This window comes from Hemicordylus capensis, chromosome 1 (assembly GCF_027244095.1).
Source record: "Hemicordylus capensis ecotype Gifberg chromosome 1, rHemCap1.1.pri, whole genome shotgun sequence".
NCBI classification, from domain to species: Eukaryota; Metazoa; Chordata; class Lepidosauria; order Squamata; family Cordylidae; genus Hemicordylus; species Hemicordylus capensis.
Window position 1 is genome coordinate 32099771 of NC_069657.1, and position 15433 is coordinate 32115203.

General features: G+C 43.2%; 1 protein-coding gene across 1 annotated transcript; it reads left to right on the top strand.

Moving 5' to 3' along the window:
• Positions 1-2248: 2248 nt before the first annotated feature.
• Positions 2249-14735, top strand: LOC128340659 (alpha-1-antitrypsin-like). The gene is made up of 5 exons (XM_053286076.1): positions 2249-2283; positions 3360-4043; positions 7584-7854; positions 12360-12507; positions 14283-14735. Exons 2-5 carry the CDS (start codon positions 3380-3382, stop codon positions 14589-14591), a joined length of 1392 nt encoding a protein of 463 aa, XP_053142051.1. The 5' UTR covers positions 2249-2283; positions 3360-3379; the 3' UTR covers positions 14592-14735.
• The last annotated feature ends 698 nt before the right edge of the window (positions 14736-15433 follow it).

Sequence of the window (15433 nt, forward strand, 5' to 3'; positions counted from 1 at the left end):
TATGAGATGAGTCACAAGCAACCTCAGTGACCGATAGCCAGGGATTATGGGAAATGTAGGCCAACATCTGAAAGAGGGCCAAATCTAAGCAGCCTTGCTGAACAACCTGCAATCCTACTTGTTTTTATTGCAGTCCTCCAGCTTGGTTCCCAAGGTAAACATCTCTTGTCAATGTGTCAGATATTTGTGCATCACAGCACCACCATATTTTCAAAATGTACTTCTTTGGCTTGTTTGATGTGCGTTGCCAGAAGGTAGAGTATCTCAGACACCTAACAGTTGTTTGTCAACTGTTAGGTTAGACTCAGGAATGTAGAACTGCTGCAGCTGCTGCACAAAGAAGGCACAGATACATCTAACAGTGCCATTTTGGCAATCAGTCTTCTCTCTTGTCATGTGACTTTGTCATTAAGCTTTATATTACTTGTGATGTCCTCAAATCAAACCATCAAATCTGTATCACTGCCCACAGTCCCTGCAGCACTTCCTGATTGGCATGCAACACGTCAGTCAGTATCAGCAGGCCAAGATATGCTTTCACTTTAGTTTGGTCAAGGTGCTTCCATCATCACATAGGAAGTTGCTACTGTAGATTCATCTACAGCAGATTCAGACCGTAGATTCATCTACAGCAGCATTGCCTATTCTGACTGGCAGTGGTTCTCCAGGACTTCAGGTAGTATTTGGATTCACCATGGTCCTTCCTTCCTTCCTTCCTTCCTTCCTCTGATTGAAGGGGAGGGAGTTGCTTCACTCACTACCTCCTCCTGCCAGACTAAACTCCTCTGGATCTGGCCTATCACTGGAGAACCCAGATCCCACCTCGGCACTATTCACTTCATCACTCATTTGTGCATTGCTAAATACCTCGATGTCACCCACACAATGCTTGAAAGGCCTCACCCTTCCTCCTCCATTTCTTGTCTCCACTCCTGTCCTTCCCTGATGAACCTCCTTGCCCACCCTCCTTTTGCTATTTCCCAAGATGAGCCTCTCACATCCCAAAACCATCTCAGCTCAGCCCTGCCTCATTGCTGTTGTGCATGCCAGCTGCTACACCAGCCTGCTGGCCCCTGCTGTCACCTAGCTTCCTCCCATCACTTGACCAGTACCATTCACTCTGGCCAGGCCTTTGAGGCACGTCAGTTCCACATGTTATCCTTGTGTGCTCACATATGTTACATGCATTGGGCCAGTGACAGATGTTTTATACAACCTTTTATCATTTCTGCTTGTCATGTAACCCATTATCTTGGTAACTTCATTGGCAGGTGAGTGAGGTTCAGCAGAAATGCCACACATTCCACCTCTACAGCTTCTTGTTCTCTCTACCTGGAACCAACTCCTGCCTCTCCTCTGGGCTGTATCCCACTAGGAGAAATGGGAAACGACCAGAGATGTACTGTGGATGGTTGATACACTGATGCCAGGCTTACTGAAACTGACGTGTGGTTGCTGCTGTTGTGATCCCTTTGGCTTTATTCTGCCGGCAAAAAATCCCTGCTTCTGTGAGGTCAGATGCTTCTGAATGATTTACTTCCAAATACTAAGTCTGATATAGTAACAAAGGCTGGTTTAATCTTCCCAAATTCAGGAGCACAGAACTCCGCAGTCCCTCAGACCATGTTTCAGACACTTTCAACTTTCAAGGTTGATTGAGCTTGCAATGGGAAGCAAAACTGATGTTTCCAAAGAGAATAGTGTTCTCTCCCATTCCAAATGGCTTAAAATGGGCATGGGATAGAAACCACCCCCACCACAGAAACATTTTTAATATTGTTGTTAACCACCATGGGGTTCTTAGGAAGAAGTGTGGTATATAAATATAAATTTTAACAAATAAAATCATGGGTCAAACAGCACTACCACAGGTATTTGATGGTGCTATGCTTTATTTTTTGCATGTGTTGCATTGTTATTGGTTTAAAGTGGTTTTTGTACTTAAAAAATTCTTTCTTAATTTAGTGTTGAAATGTCTTAAATAAATAGATAGCCCCACTGGTTCAAAATGGCCTACTCGGAGAGGAATGGCTTCAGAGCTCCAGGCTTAGGGTACATTTCAACCAGCCCTTATCATAAAACTGTTGCAGATGCCATGTTCAAGGTGAAAAGAAAAACAACTCATCTGTTGCATCACAATTTCCTCTCTGTCCTACTAAGATAATCTATATTTACATTACTTAATGGTTAATAATGAACATTAAGTAGACGACTGGGACTCAGATGGCAAAGCAAAGAGTAACATAGACCACCTGAATGTCGTACGAGTCTTTTGGAGATTTTGTACGTATGATATACACTTTTCTCAGTTTTTTTCCTTATCGTTTAGATGGATACAGGGGTACTAGCATCTAAGAGCTTGAAATATTTGCTCAGTCTTCTGTTGGGAAGGGTAAGAATCAATATGGCAGTGGTGCTGCTATGTAAATATAGTGCCTTTCACAGACATGATGGGTCTTTATTGGGTCTAACAGAACTGAGATGCATTATAAATATGCTATTCATGTCTGCAGTTGAGGTGCCAGAGCATCTGAGTCAATATAATTTTGAAATGCACCATTCCAAAAATATATCAACAGTTCCTTGCAATATATTATTTACTGACTACTAACTACTAACATTTCTAACTAATGAGGCACTTCACACGATTAGTGTGAAGCACCAGGAGGCTAAGCCTGCTCTCCCCACACACAAGCAGTTGCTCATTGCTGGGTGGCTAGATCAGCCGCCCAGATGAGTGGCTTCTCCAACTGGGCCCTCCCATGCCCATCTGTGGCTCCGTTGGGAGCTCCGGGGATTGGGGAAGGGGAGGACTGCTGTGCAGTGCCCTAATCCCCCGAACCCCAGGAAGGCACCTCGCAAGGGCAAGTCGCCTTCCTGGCTCCCCCCTTCCCTCTCCCCCCCCCACCCTGAGTATGCCAGCCACAACTGCAGACAGCACCGGCTGACACACAAGCAGAAAAACAAGGTTAACGGAGCACTCCCTCCATTAATCTTGTTTAAGAGGAAGGGTTGTCAGGTGGGCTTACCACCATGGAGCCACCGGTCTTGCCTGTGAGCCCAGTGGTTCTGACCATCACTGAAAACCGGGCCGGTTTTCAGTGATCGTCAGAATAGCTTCACTGACTACTAACTACTAAGATTCCTTAATATAATGTTCACAAGAAATGTGAATCGTTACATAACTCTTGAGAAGTAGAGCACCATCCAACACATTTGTGTAAGGCTCACTCATTTCTGAAAGGGAAGTCCCCAGTGGATCATACTCATCTTCACTCAAATTCTCTGCTTCAAATCAAATTGTGCATGAGAGGTTAGAAATGGGCTGAGCCTTAAATCTATGCTTTGGGATGTTTTAGCAGAACAGCGACAAACCTCAATGAAGTCCTTCCAGTTCTTCTCCTTGCTGCTGATTGGTTTTCAACTCCATGATCATTGCCTCCAAGGACACCCCGTTGATAAGGAAAGTCATGGAGGTAGAAACTCACCCAAATATCGGAGGCCCCCTTTGAAACTTCAAGAAAGCAAAGCCATAAACTGGCATAAGATCGTTCCAAGTAATGCTGACTTTGCATTCAGATTCTACAAGGAAATCGCTTCCAATGCAACTACCAAAAACCTTTTATTCTCTCCCCTGAGCATCTCCTCAGCCTTTGCATTGCTCAGTCTGGGAGCTAAATCTGAAACCCTTAATCAGATTCACAAGGGCCTTGCTTTTAACCTGTCCAAAATTAAGGAACAGGAGATACATCGTGGATTTCAAGAGCTCATCCACAAGCTCAAACATCCAAATAAAGCAGAGGTGGACATGGGGAATGCTTTGTTCATCAGTGAGAACTATAAGTTAGAGCCAACATTTTTGGATGATGTCAGGAACTTCTATGAATCTGAAGGCTTTTCAACAAACTTGGGGAATTCCACGCAAGCTGAAGATCAAATCAATGGTTATGTACGGAGCAAAACTCATGGGAAAATAACCCACCTAGTTGAGAATCTTTCCTCAAACACTCTAATGGTTCTTGTGAACTATATCTTCTTTAAAGGTAAGTTGAAGAATAATAAGTAATCACTTATAAGGAGTTAAGATATAACCAGCAGGAAAACTATTCACAAGTATCTTACACCTTAAAGAACAAAACAGGTAGGGGTCCCCCCCCTTAAAACAGAGCCGTGTGTGTGTGTGCGTGTACATGTGCGTAATCCCAGTCAGAACACTGCGGCATGGGAGAATGGAAGGGGGTGTTTTCAGATAGAAGCTTCAAGAACAAATTACCATTTTTGACAGTACAAGGGGCAGAATTAGCCTCCTCAGTCCTATATACTGACTGATAGATTAGTATCCCCTTACCCCACAATGGTTATTAAGACAAATAGGTGCTCCTGATTTGAACATTTTCCATATGTGTTTCAACAAGCATGTAGTTTGACCCCAAGGAAAGGTTGTACTGTCAAGTCAGTGACAACTCCTGGCTAACACAGAGTCTTGTGTTTTTCTTGGTAGAATGCAGGAGTAGTTTACTATTGCCTTCTCCCGCACAGTATGAGATGATGCCTTTTCAGCACCTTCCTATATTGCTGCTGCCCAATATAGGAGTTTCCCACATTCTGGGAAACACACCAGCAGGGATTTGAACCAACAGCCTCTTGCTCTCTAGGCAGTATGCTTCCCTACTGCACCATAAGAGAAGGCTTGCTCCCAAATCACCAGCAAATGGTCTGGCAGTATATGGAAAACAACCTCTCTTGATGTTCTTAATGTGCAGTGGGGATCATGCAGAAGGAGGTGCTCTCCCAGGTAACCCTGTCCTAAGCTGTTTAGGGCTTTAAAGGTAATTACCAGCACTTTATATTTTGCCCAGAAGCCTATTGGCAGCCAATGCAATTGCTTTAAAAAGAGCATAATATGGTCACATCCCAGAGACCAACCTAGCCACTGCATTTTGAACCAAATGAAGTTTCCAAACTACATACAAAGGCAGCCCCATGTAGAGTGCATTGCAGTAGTCAAACCTAGAGGTTACGAGAGAGTGCACCACAGTTCTGAGATCATTATCTTCAAGGAACGGATACAGTTGTCGTATCAACTGAAGTTGATAGAAAGCGCTCCTGGCCATAGCCTCAACCTGAGAAACCAAAGTGAGGCCTGGGTCCAGAAGCACTCCCAAGCTACATACCTGTTCCTTCAGGGGGAGTGCAACCCTATCCAGTACAGGAAGATCTATCACGTTCCTTGAAGTATGACCCTTTATCATGAGTACCACTGTCTTGGTTGGATTCAACTTCAATTTATTATCCCTCATCCATTCCATTATTGACTGCAGGCAGACATTTAGTGGGGCTATGCCATATCCTGATGATGATGTCATGGAGAAATAGATTTGGGTCTCATCAGCATATTGATAACACCCTGCTCCAAATCTCCTGATGATCTCACCCAGCGGTTTCATGTAGATGTTAAAAAGCATTGGAGATAGGAAGAAGCCCTGAGAGACACCATAAAATTGCTCTCATTTTAGAGAGCAACTGTCTCCAAGTAATACCATCTGGAACCTACCTGAGAGATAGAACCACTGCAAAGCAGTACCACTTATTCCCAACCCCGCCCAAGCAACCCAGAAGGATACTATGTTATTGAAAGCTGCAGAAAGGTCCAAAAGAACCAACAGAGTCACACTGCCTCTGTCCATTCCTTGGTAGAGATCAGGCCGACTGAGGCTGTCTCCACCCTATAGCCTGCTCTAAAGCCAGTTTGAATCCACTTATTTTTTAACAGTAGGGTACTGGTGGTCTGAACTCTGAATGCTTATGGTTGGAATTTGGAGAGAAATGTGGCAGAACCATGGAATTCTGAACTTGCACGTTTTAAACTGTCTCCACCCCATAGCCCACTCTACTACTACTATGAATATTTATATACTGTTCTTCAACAAAATTCTCAAAGCGGTTTACATAGAAAAACAAATAATATATAAATAAGATGGTCCCCTGACCCCAAAGGGCTCACAATCTAAAAAGAAATATAAGGTAGACACCAGCAATAGCCACTGGAGGGATGCTGTGCTGAGGTTGGGTATGGCCAGTTGCTCTCCCCCTGCAAAATATAAGAGAATCACCACTTTGAAAGGTGTCTCTTTGCTCAGTTAGTAGGGGTTAGTTAGTTAGCCATCTTGAGGCTGGGAAAATGGAGCCCGGCCTTCAGAAATCCCACAATGCACCACACAAGGAGTGTGGTGCAATGGGGGATTTCACGCTGCCAGGCACTCTGGCCACCTGGCTCTGTGACTGCTCAGGCTGCAGGCCAGGAAGTGAGGTAGAAAGGCTTACGACTTTCTACCTCAGTAAAAACCCAGGTCAAATACTCAGGCTAGCCAGCTGGACAGTGCCAGATCAGGCCCAATCCTGGCACTCCACATGAACAGCCCTACCCACTCGAGCAGCCTTTCCTTGGTGTGAACAGCCCCAAAGAGCGGTCAGAGCAGATTCCTTTACTCACTATCTCTACCCCAATACTTCTAATGTTGCTAAGAGCTGATTCTTTCAGGAGCTGCATCTTCAACAGTTATTTGTAACAAATACTTGGCATGTATAGACTACTTTCAAATATTCAGTGTATTTTCTGTTCATTACACACAGAGCCCTGTAAGCATTTCCAACTCTGTGTTAAGTTTATAGACAAAACTGACATTATACAAAGAAATATTAGAATAAATAACAATAATAAAATATTTCCAGCTTCATTTGCTGGCTTACCTTCCCTCACACAAGAAGAAATGAATATACATTCAAACACACACACACCTTTCAAAGTTTCCAGTTTTATTTTCTAGCTTGCTTCTCCTCAGAAAGAGAAAAAATAAATGTACTTTTCCAGTCCCCTCACACAGAGAAAAAGAAATGTGTATTTACACACAGACAAACAGAGTGGAAGGCTTCTAGCTTTATTTATTCACTCAGGTTCCTGTACCTTTGAGTTGAACATGGAAAAGAAAAAAGTCACCACTGCTCTTTACATTCAGAAAAGCAGCACGTAAATCCAAAAAGAAATAAAACTGCACCGCAGCAAGAAGCTTCATGCCAAAATGTCTGCCTGTCAGGCTGCCCCCAAACTGCTCCCATACTGGTCACAGCTTGAGCGAAAGGTTGGGCACAGTGCAGGTGTGTGCACAGGCCTCATGGATTTAAGCACCGCATCTTCCCTTCTGTGACAAAAGGGACGAGGAGGTGCCAGGCCCATGCAGCACATACGCAGCAAAACCGATACAGCACTGCACATGGCCCCTATCCATCTCTTCCCTTCTGTCACAGAAGGGGACAGGCAGCACTAAGTTCTATGCCTCAAAGCAAAACAGATTAATAGCATTTGGCAACACTGGGTGCATGGTCAATGGTCCCAAGGCCATCAAGTGAAAAACAATGCAGGTGAGATGCCCATGGTCATGAACAGAAGAGCCATTCTTATGTTCCCTGCCCCCTCCCCCGCACCCCAAAATCCCATGAGCACAGGCAGCCCAGGGACATTTGTTCACCACCACCTTGCTTCATTATAGTTAATGCACCTGACCACCCTTTTCTTTTCTTCTAAGCCTTCTGGAAGGATCCTTTTTATCCTGACTCGATAAAGGAAGAAGATTTTTTTGTAGATACAAACACAACTGTAAAAGTCAAATTAATGTATGAAAGAGGTTATTACAATGTTCTCCATGATGAAGATCTGTCTTGCTGGGTGGTGGAACTTCCTTTCAAAGGAGATGCCGTAGCATGGTTCATATTGCCAGACAAAGGGAAACTGAAGCATGTGGAGGGTGCTTTGGCAAAAGAAGCTGTGTCTATATGGCCAACATATTTTACAAAGAAGTAAGCCTTTTCTGTTCTAAAAAATATTATTAATTATTGGTATAATAGTGTTGGGGTTATAGATTATTTAGCAAAGTGCCAAGAAAGCTCCCACTCCAGTTATAGAGCACAGAGGTTAGTTGTTGCAGCTATACACATGAAGATCACTGTAGAGTCTCAACTAAATTGGTTTATTGGTGAAGTACATTTGAGATAGGAAAGACCAGTCCTTTCTATCAGCTACATAATGAATAGCTGGGTGGCGGGGGGAGAGGTGTTTCCATCTTCTGAGGAAAGGAAGAGGACTGACTCACTACAGGAAGTACTTGAGGGGTCAAAGCAGGGGTCATAGAGTATAGGCAAACAAGGGCAGGTAGGGAGACCCTCACTAGCTACCTCTGCACCCGATGCCCCTAGCGGTCATTAGGATATTTGGTGCAAAATGTCGATGCACTGGAACGCCATCTCCAACACCCCTTCTCATCACCTGCCTCACAACTCCCATCTTCTCACAAAGAATCTGTCTCTGGGAAGTGGCTTAGTCTACCACCATCTCATCTGTTGGGCAGTACTCCAACTTGACAACCCCTTTTCCTTACATGTCTTGAACACAGTGATACTTTATGGGAATGTGCTTAGTTCGAGACTTCATCTTCTCCATCTGGTAGATCTGGATACAACTTTGGTTATCCGCAAACATTACTGTGGGCTTTGGTTCCTCAATCCTAATGTCTGATAGTAGCTGGTGCAACCAAACTGCTTCCTTGCACGCTTCAGCAGTGGAGACATATTCTGCTTCTGTGAACGAGAGAACAACAAGTGATAGCTTGTGGCTAGCCCGACTTATGGCATCATCTCTATACAAGAACAGGTGTGCACTTGTGGACTTGCAGTCTGTTCTGTCTTCGCCACAGTCTGAATCCATGTATCCCACTAGTCTGGGATTGCTGCTTGCTGAAATCTCCAATGTGTAGTGTGCAGTACTCTTTAGGTATATTCCCAGTCTTTTAACTGCAATTCAAACATTACTGGTTGGTGCACTCACTTTTCTGCTCAGGATTCCCACTGCTGAAGCAATATCTGGTCTTGTTACTGTGGCTACATACAGAAGCTTTCCAATTGCCTTTCTGTTTTGGCTGTTGGTTGGTAAAGTCTTGCTGTCTCCATCTTGCTTCCATTTCATCCATTGGTCTACTGACCTCATTGGCATCTCTCAGTCCCAGGCATTCTAGAAGATCTGTTATATTCTGCTTCTGGTTGAGAAGGAATGTCCCACCCCATTCTCTTTTGATTTGGATGCCAAGGTAATAGGAGATGCTTCAGAGTTCCTTCACCTGTATTTCCTTCTTCAGGTGCTGTACAATCTCATGGTTGTCTTGTTTCTCCTTATATGCCATAATCAAGTCACATGTGAGGATGTCAGGATGTAAGTCCATTTATTGTCTCTGAATCTTGAATATAGGCAGGGGACAGCTTTCCTTGCATGAACCCCTCTTTAAGTAGCAGTTGATTCAGTTTCTCATCCCAGGCTCTGCCTGCTTGATGTAAGCCATAGATGATCTTTTGTAGTTTGCATACAAGCCCCTTGTTTCCAGGTACCTCAAAGCCTGGTGGCTGTTGCATGTAGATGGCTTCCTTGATTTCTTCATGAAGGAAGGCAGTCTTTACATCCAAGTGGTCAACTTGCATCTTTCTGGTTGCTGCCACACTGAGCAGTGTCCTAATTGAAGTATGTTTCACAACTGGTGCAAAGGTCTCATCATAGTCCTCACCATAGATTTGGGAGTATCCTTTGGCTGCTAGTCTGGCCTTGTAGTGCTGTACATCCCCTTCTGCATCCTGCTTGACTTTGAAGACCCACTTACACCCCACAGTCTTTTTTCCAGCAGGTAGCTCCACAAGTATCCAAGTCTCATTTTTGTGCAGGGAACCAATTTCTTCTAATGCTGATTTTCTCCATTTCTCAGCTTCATCAGCTGGCATCTTTTCTATATCTCGCCATGTGGTTGGTTCTTGTATCTCTCCTCCTTTCGTCATGAGTGAGAGTCTATTGGGCAGAACCCCTTTGTTGGGCCTCTGTGAGTGCCTCAGTGCTGTGCAGCCCCTTCTGAATCTGCTTCTGGTTCTGACATAGATTCTTTGGGTTCACTGGCTCTAGCTTCATGAGGGTCCACTCACATGGTTCCTCTTTCACCTGGATCTCTGGCACAAGTTCTGGTACATCACCACTATTTGGCCATTACAGGATCAAGGATTCTGTTTGAAATTTTTTGGAAAGATAAGTGCAAGACTTCCTAAATAAATCACTAATGAATTGGAATGGCTGAGGAGAGAATACCGGAACCGTAAAAATTAATTCATTGCTTTTCTATAAATGCATGTGTTTTTGGTTAATGTTAGCATTCTCAATTTGGTTGTTGCATACAGCACACATAAGTCCTATTCATATACTATGCTGAACATTCATAGCAATGTTGTGTACATGCACATATTTTTGTGTAAATGACTGCCAGACACTTCAAATAGTACAGCCCCAGCAAACACAATTATGAAAGGGACGTGCCAAAACCCACCTGTCACATCTCGGAGACATCCTTCCTGTTCATCTGACAGAGGCTGGATGACCACTTGTCAGGGATGTAAGATTTGACTGCATAACCTTCAAGGTGCCTTCCAACTCTACAGTTCTTTGAGTCCCCTTTTGTTCCTCATGACTGACCAGCATTGCCCATTTTCCCTCACACACACACCCCAGTTTTATTTGGTTTGCTCACCAATAGGAGTGTGCACTAACAGTTTGTGCTGAATTGTCTTACCTTGAATCGGGGCCAGTTCAGAGGTTTGACCACAGACCAAACTGGGTGTGGTTCAGTGCATGATCGGGGAAAAACCCAGGTCCGGTTCGAGTGAACCCATTCAGCACAGTAAGCGGTGGCTGGGCAGGGGTGGCAAGAGAGGTAATAAGCTGCTTAGCCAGCCAGTGTGGCTGCCAGTGCTGCTGCTCACCACCGCTCACCATCCCTGGCACAACCCCAAGTATGCTCCCCCGTCCTTTACTAAGCCATCAGCGTGGTAGCTCCTCAGTTATGGCCTCCGTGCCTAGTCTCTGTGCATGGCTCAATACTGGCCTCCACCGGCAGCTTGGTTCAAGAGGCAGGAGGGTGCCTCCGGCCATACCAGAAGGGTGAGCAGTGGCGAGCAGCGGTTCTGGCAGCTGCAACAGTTGAGTAAGCAGCCTTTTACCTCTCTCAGTTAAGTAAGCAGCCTTTTACCACCCGGCTGCCCCTTACCGTTAGCAGAGTCCCCCACCCCTGTACTTGTAAAGGGAAATTCTCACTGGATTCCACTTTACAAGTATATTGGCTGCCCAATCCGGTTCGATCAAACAGACTGGACTAGACAGTTGGTTCCACCAAACAGCTTCAGAACAATGTCGTTCAGTTCGAGTTGATTCAAATTTGAACTGGATGTCGTTTCTTGGTTCATACACACTCTTACTCATCACAACTCACTGCAATTACTGTATATCAATAATTTCTCAGCTGGGAGAGAAACAGCAGATTGTATGATCCCCCTGTATGTTTTCATGCTGGAGGATGAGCAACTGTCAGGGATGCTGTGGCTTGAATAGATCAACTCCAACTCTAAAATTCTGTTATCATATACTGTTATCAAATCTTTTGATCCTCACAATGGGCCACTTCAAACAATGGGTGTTCAAATGATATTAAAACTCCCATTAGATTTAAATATCTAATTTAGATTGAAATCTAATTTTAAATCTCTAATTCCATCATTTTGAAGTATTTTTTTTAAAAAAATTACATGCCCAATCTGTAAATATTGAAGCCATGGGATTCTGTTCTGATCCATGGCAGCTGCCCAATGATGCCAAGCCCCCATACTGGTCCTAAGCAAGTCCCCAAAGGAATGTGTCCTGGGAGTCAGTCCATGTTGGCCATTATCGTACCTCTAGTTATGGTGGTTTATTTGTTATATGAAATATTTCAATCCTGCTCTTCCTGCACAATGCTGCTTAGAGTGGCTTACAATAAAGCCATAATTTTTTTTTTTATTGTGAGCCCATTGGGGACAGGGATCCATCTTATTTGTTTATTATTTCTCTGTGTAAACCACCCTGAGCCACTTTTGGAAGGGTGGTATAGAAATCGAATGAATGAATGAATGAATGAAAATAGTCTTTAAAATTAAAGATAATAAAAATAATTTAGAACACAATACTGCAATCAAACAAGATATTAAGAGACAGCAAGATAAAATAATGAAAAGATAGATAACCTTATGAACTAAAATTGTTTAAAAACTAGAAACTCTTATAGCCAATAACAATATTCATAGGAAGAAAGAAAACATGCTCATGAGATGGGCAAAAACCTAGGCGACAACTGGAAAAACTAAGACACCCAAGTGCCTTTGCTAAGGAACCTTTGCTGTTTGTTTTCTTAATTGCAGCAATGAAACAATACACCCAAAATGTTTGGATCTTTGTTTCCTTTATTATACAGGATAATAAGACTAAGTATTCCAAAATTTACTATTTCTGCAACTTGTGATATGAAATACATCTTCCAGAGATTGGGTGTGACTGATGTCTTTAGTGGCAATGCAGACCTGTCTGGAATTACCAGCCAACACAGTCTGAAAGTTTCTAAAGTAAGTATATGATTATTATTATTTTTAAGTAAGTATGTGATTTGAGGTTACGTTATGGCTATGCCTTTTCCTTTAACCAAGTTCTTTTAAGCATATACAGCCATCAGATTTTAAAAGAAAAATAACTGACAAGATAAGTTGTAGTCATTAGACTTATACAAAAGGACAGAGCTCAATTCTGAGGCAGTTGGTGCCTGGAAGGGGTCATTCACCTTCACCTCCAAAGTGACCCTTTGTTTGCTCAACAAAGTTTGTTCCTTTAAAATTTAACTGTTTCTTGGTCATTGCTGCCAACATGCCCATTTTTAACAGAGTTTAATCCCTCCCTGGTGTGGGTGAAATTCCAGTGAAACTCTCCTTTTACCAATGGAAAAATACAGAAAACCTTCCACGTGCAGTCTACACGTGAAGAGAAAACTTGGTAGTGTGAGTTGCTGAGCAATCAACATTGAGGTATGTTTGCACCAGAGTAAAACCCCTTTTCCTGAGTTAAAAGAGTCAGGTCTTTGTTTTGCCCCTGTTGGCAAGCTTCATTCCACAAAGCAAAGCAACCCCTGGAAGAGCAGAAGGTTTGAAGTTCCCTCCCTGACATCTCCAAGATAGGGCTGAAAGAGATTCCTGCCTGCAACCTTGGAAAAGCCACTGTCAGTCTGTGAAGACAATACTGAGCTAGATAGACCAGTGATCTGCCTCAGTATATGGCAACTTCCTACGTTCCTATGTTGCTAAGAGGAAATCTGAGCCACACAGAGATCAATGTTAGTTCAGCATTCTTCACTTGATTTATTGATTTATTGTTAGTATTATATACTGCCTTTCATAAAATTATTCCAAGGATACCTTTCTGCTCTAAAACTCACCCTAGTTGTAGGAAAATATCCACATTTTGGTACATGGGGGACAAAGTGTGGGAGTGATTTTAGGAGGTGCTTGCTACTAGTGGGATGGCAGCTAATGATTCTGAAGAAAAGAACTGGACTTGCTTGTATAAGCAGTTTCTTGGAACTTCCCTGGATTGTGGATTCAGCCTAGACATTTGATGAGGAATCAGTCATTTTTGCTTGGAGCCAGGGGTTGACATCATCCACATCACAGACTCCTAAGGGACTGCTGAGAACTCCTAAGGGTTATGCAAGCAGTGCTAGCTCAGTTCTCCCCATCTGCTGCAATGGGGGAAACTGTGAAAGCACTACACGAACAACCACTGCTTCTGAACAGTGTCAGGGCTGCTTTAGGAATCCACAGGAGATCTGGGGTGCACCGTTCTGGCAATGGAATGCTGTGGATCATGTCAGCCAGTATCTTGGCATAGCTGGTCAGGTTATTCCGTACAACTGCTATTCCTCCCTGGTCCACAAGGGACAAACTGCTATTCCTCCCTGGACCACAAGGGACAACCCCTAACCCATTAATCATGACTCCATTGTCGCCCCAAGCTATAAGTGCTAAGATTGGGGCTGCAGGTCTAAGCACATTGAGAACCGTTGCTTAAAAGGAGGACATTTTTCAGGAATTCCATAAAGTTGCTCACAATTGCAGACTGTAATCTGAATCTAGCCTAGCATAGTTCATCCAGAATTAGACCTGGAATACTGTGAACATTTTCCATCTCACAGACAAAAAGGATAAGCAGACCTATCTCCATTGTATAGGTACACAATACATTTTGATCTGTCTCCATATTTTGATCTGTCTCCATATTTGTATTTATTATTTGTTTTATTTAACATATTTTTATACCACCCCTAACTTATGTCTCTATAACATCTCCGTAGGCTATTCACAGGGCTGTGTTCGATCTCAATGAGAATTACACTGTGGTGGAGGGAGCCGCGGGGCCGCCAGGACCCCTAATTCCATATGTTTCATATGGTGAACTAAGTTCTCCTCCTCCTCCTCCTCTTCCTCCTCCCCCTACTCTTCCACCACCTCCTCCGATCATCAGATTCAACAAGCCCTTCCTGTTGTTCATCGTTGAAAAGAAAACAAACAGCATCCTCTTGATGGGGAAAATTGTGAATCCAACGGAAAAACTTATTTTTGGTGAAGAATCAAAGACTTCAAATTACAACCTTTCTGGATAATTAAATAACACATGTTTGCATTTCTGCTATGCTTACCTTAGTATTGGTGTAGCTCCCACAGTGCAATACAGCTTTGTTTTAAGGATGAAAGAGATAATGACTATGAAGTATTTGTGTAATTAAAAATAAACTTAAAGCACTGAACTCCTGCAGGTTAACTTTATGTGCCAGCAGTTTAAACTCTCAATCGACTTCTGCCATTGGCAAGTTCTCCCTGCTTCAAATTGTGCTGCTAAATGCTACAAAAATCACAGGTCCAAAGCAATTACAGCTATGCAGATGAAGGGATAGGACTATGCCAATGAGAGCAGACATTGTGCTCTCTGGCTCCTATTATACTTGTTGTGGTTATTTATAAAGCACCTAAAATTACTAGATACTGCACAGGCACACAACCTCAAAATGAAAGCAAAACACAAAATATTTACATAATCTAAGAGGAGGTTCCCCCCACCCCCAGTTCTTTCCTGTCAAATATGGGAAATATGGGTCTTTGATTCAGAGTCCTCTTTCTTTTGGGCAAATACAGGTATACACCTGCTAACTTGGCAAAGAGGCACCTTTTAACGTGGTGATTCTCTTTATTTAGCAGAGGGAGAGTAACTGGCCCTATCCACGCCCAGCACAGTACCTCCAGTGACTGTTGCTGGGGTCTATCTTCTGTTTCTTTTTAGGTTGTGAGCCCTTTGGGGACAGGGATCCATCTTATGTATTTATTTACATCGATGTAAACTGCTTTGGGGACTTTTGTTGAAAACGGTATATAAATATTCATTGTATTCATAATCGTATCCTTGTGCAAGCTGAACGCTTGCACAAGTGGACCAAGAGTGTAAGAGATT

What these genes read in the sequence shown, in the direction of transcription:
- LOC128340659 (XM_053286076.1), top strand. Translation starts at nt 3,380, where the DNA reads ATGAAGTCCTTCCAGTTCTTCTCCTTGCTGCTGATTGGTTTTCAACTC. An exon ending in CCAACATATTTTACAAAGAA is followed by an intron (nt 7,855 to 12,359) that starts GTAAGCCTTTTC and finishes TTTATTATACAG; the next exon opens with GATAATAAGACTAAGTATTC. An exon ending in ACAGTCTGAAAGTTTCTAAA is followed by an intron (nt 12,508 to 14,282) that starts GTAAGTATATGA and finishes ACATCTCCGTAG; the next exon opens with GCTATTCACAGGGCTGTGTT.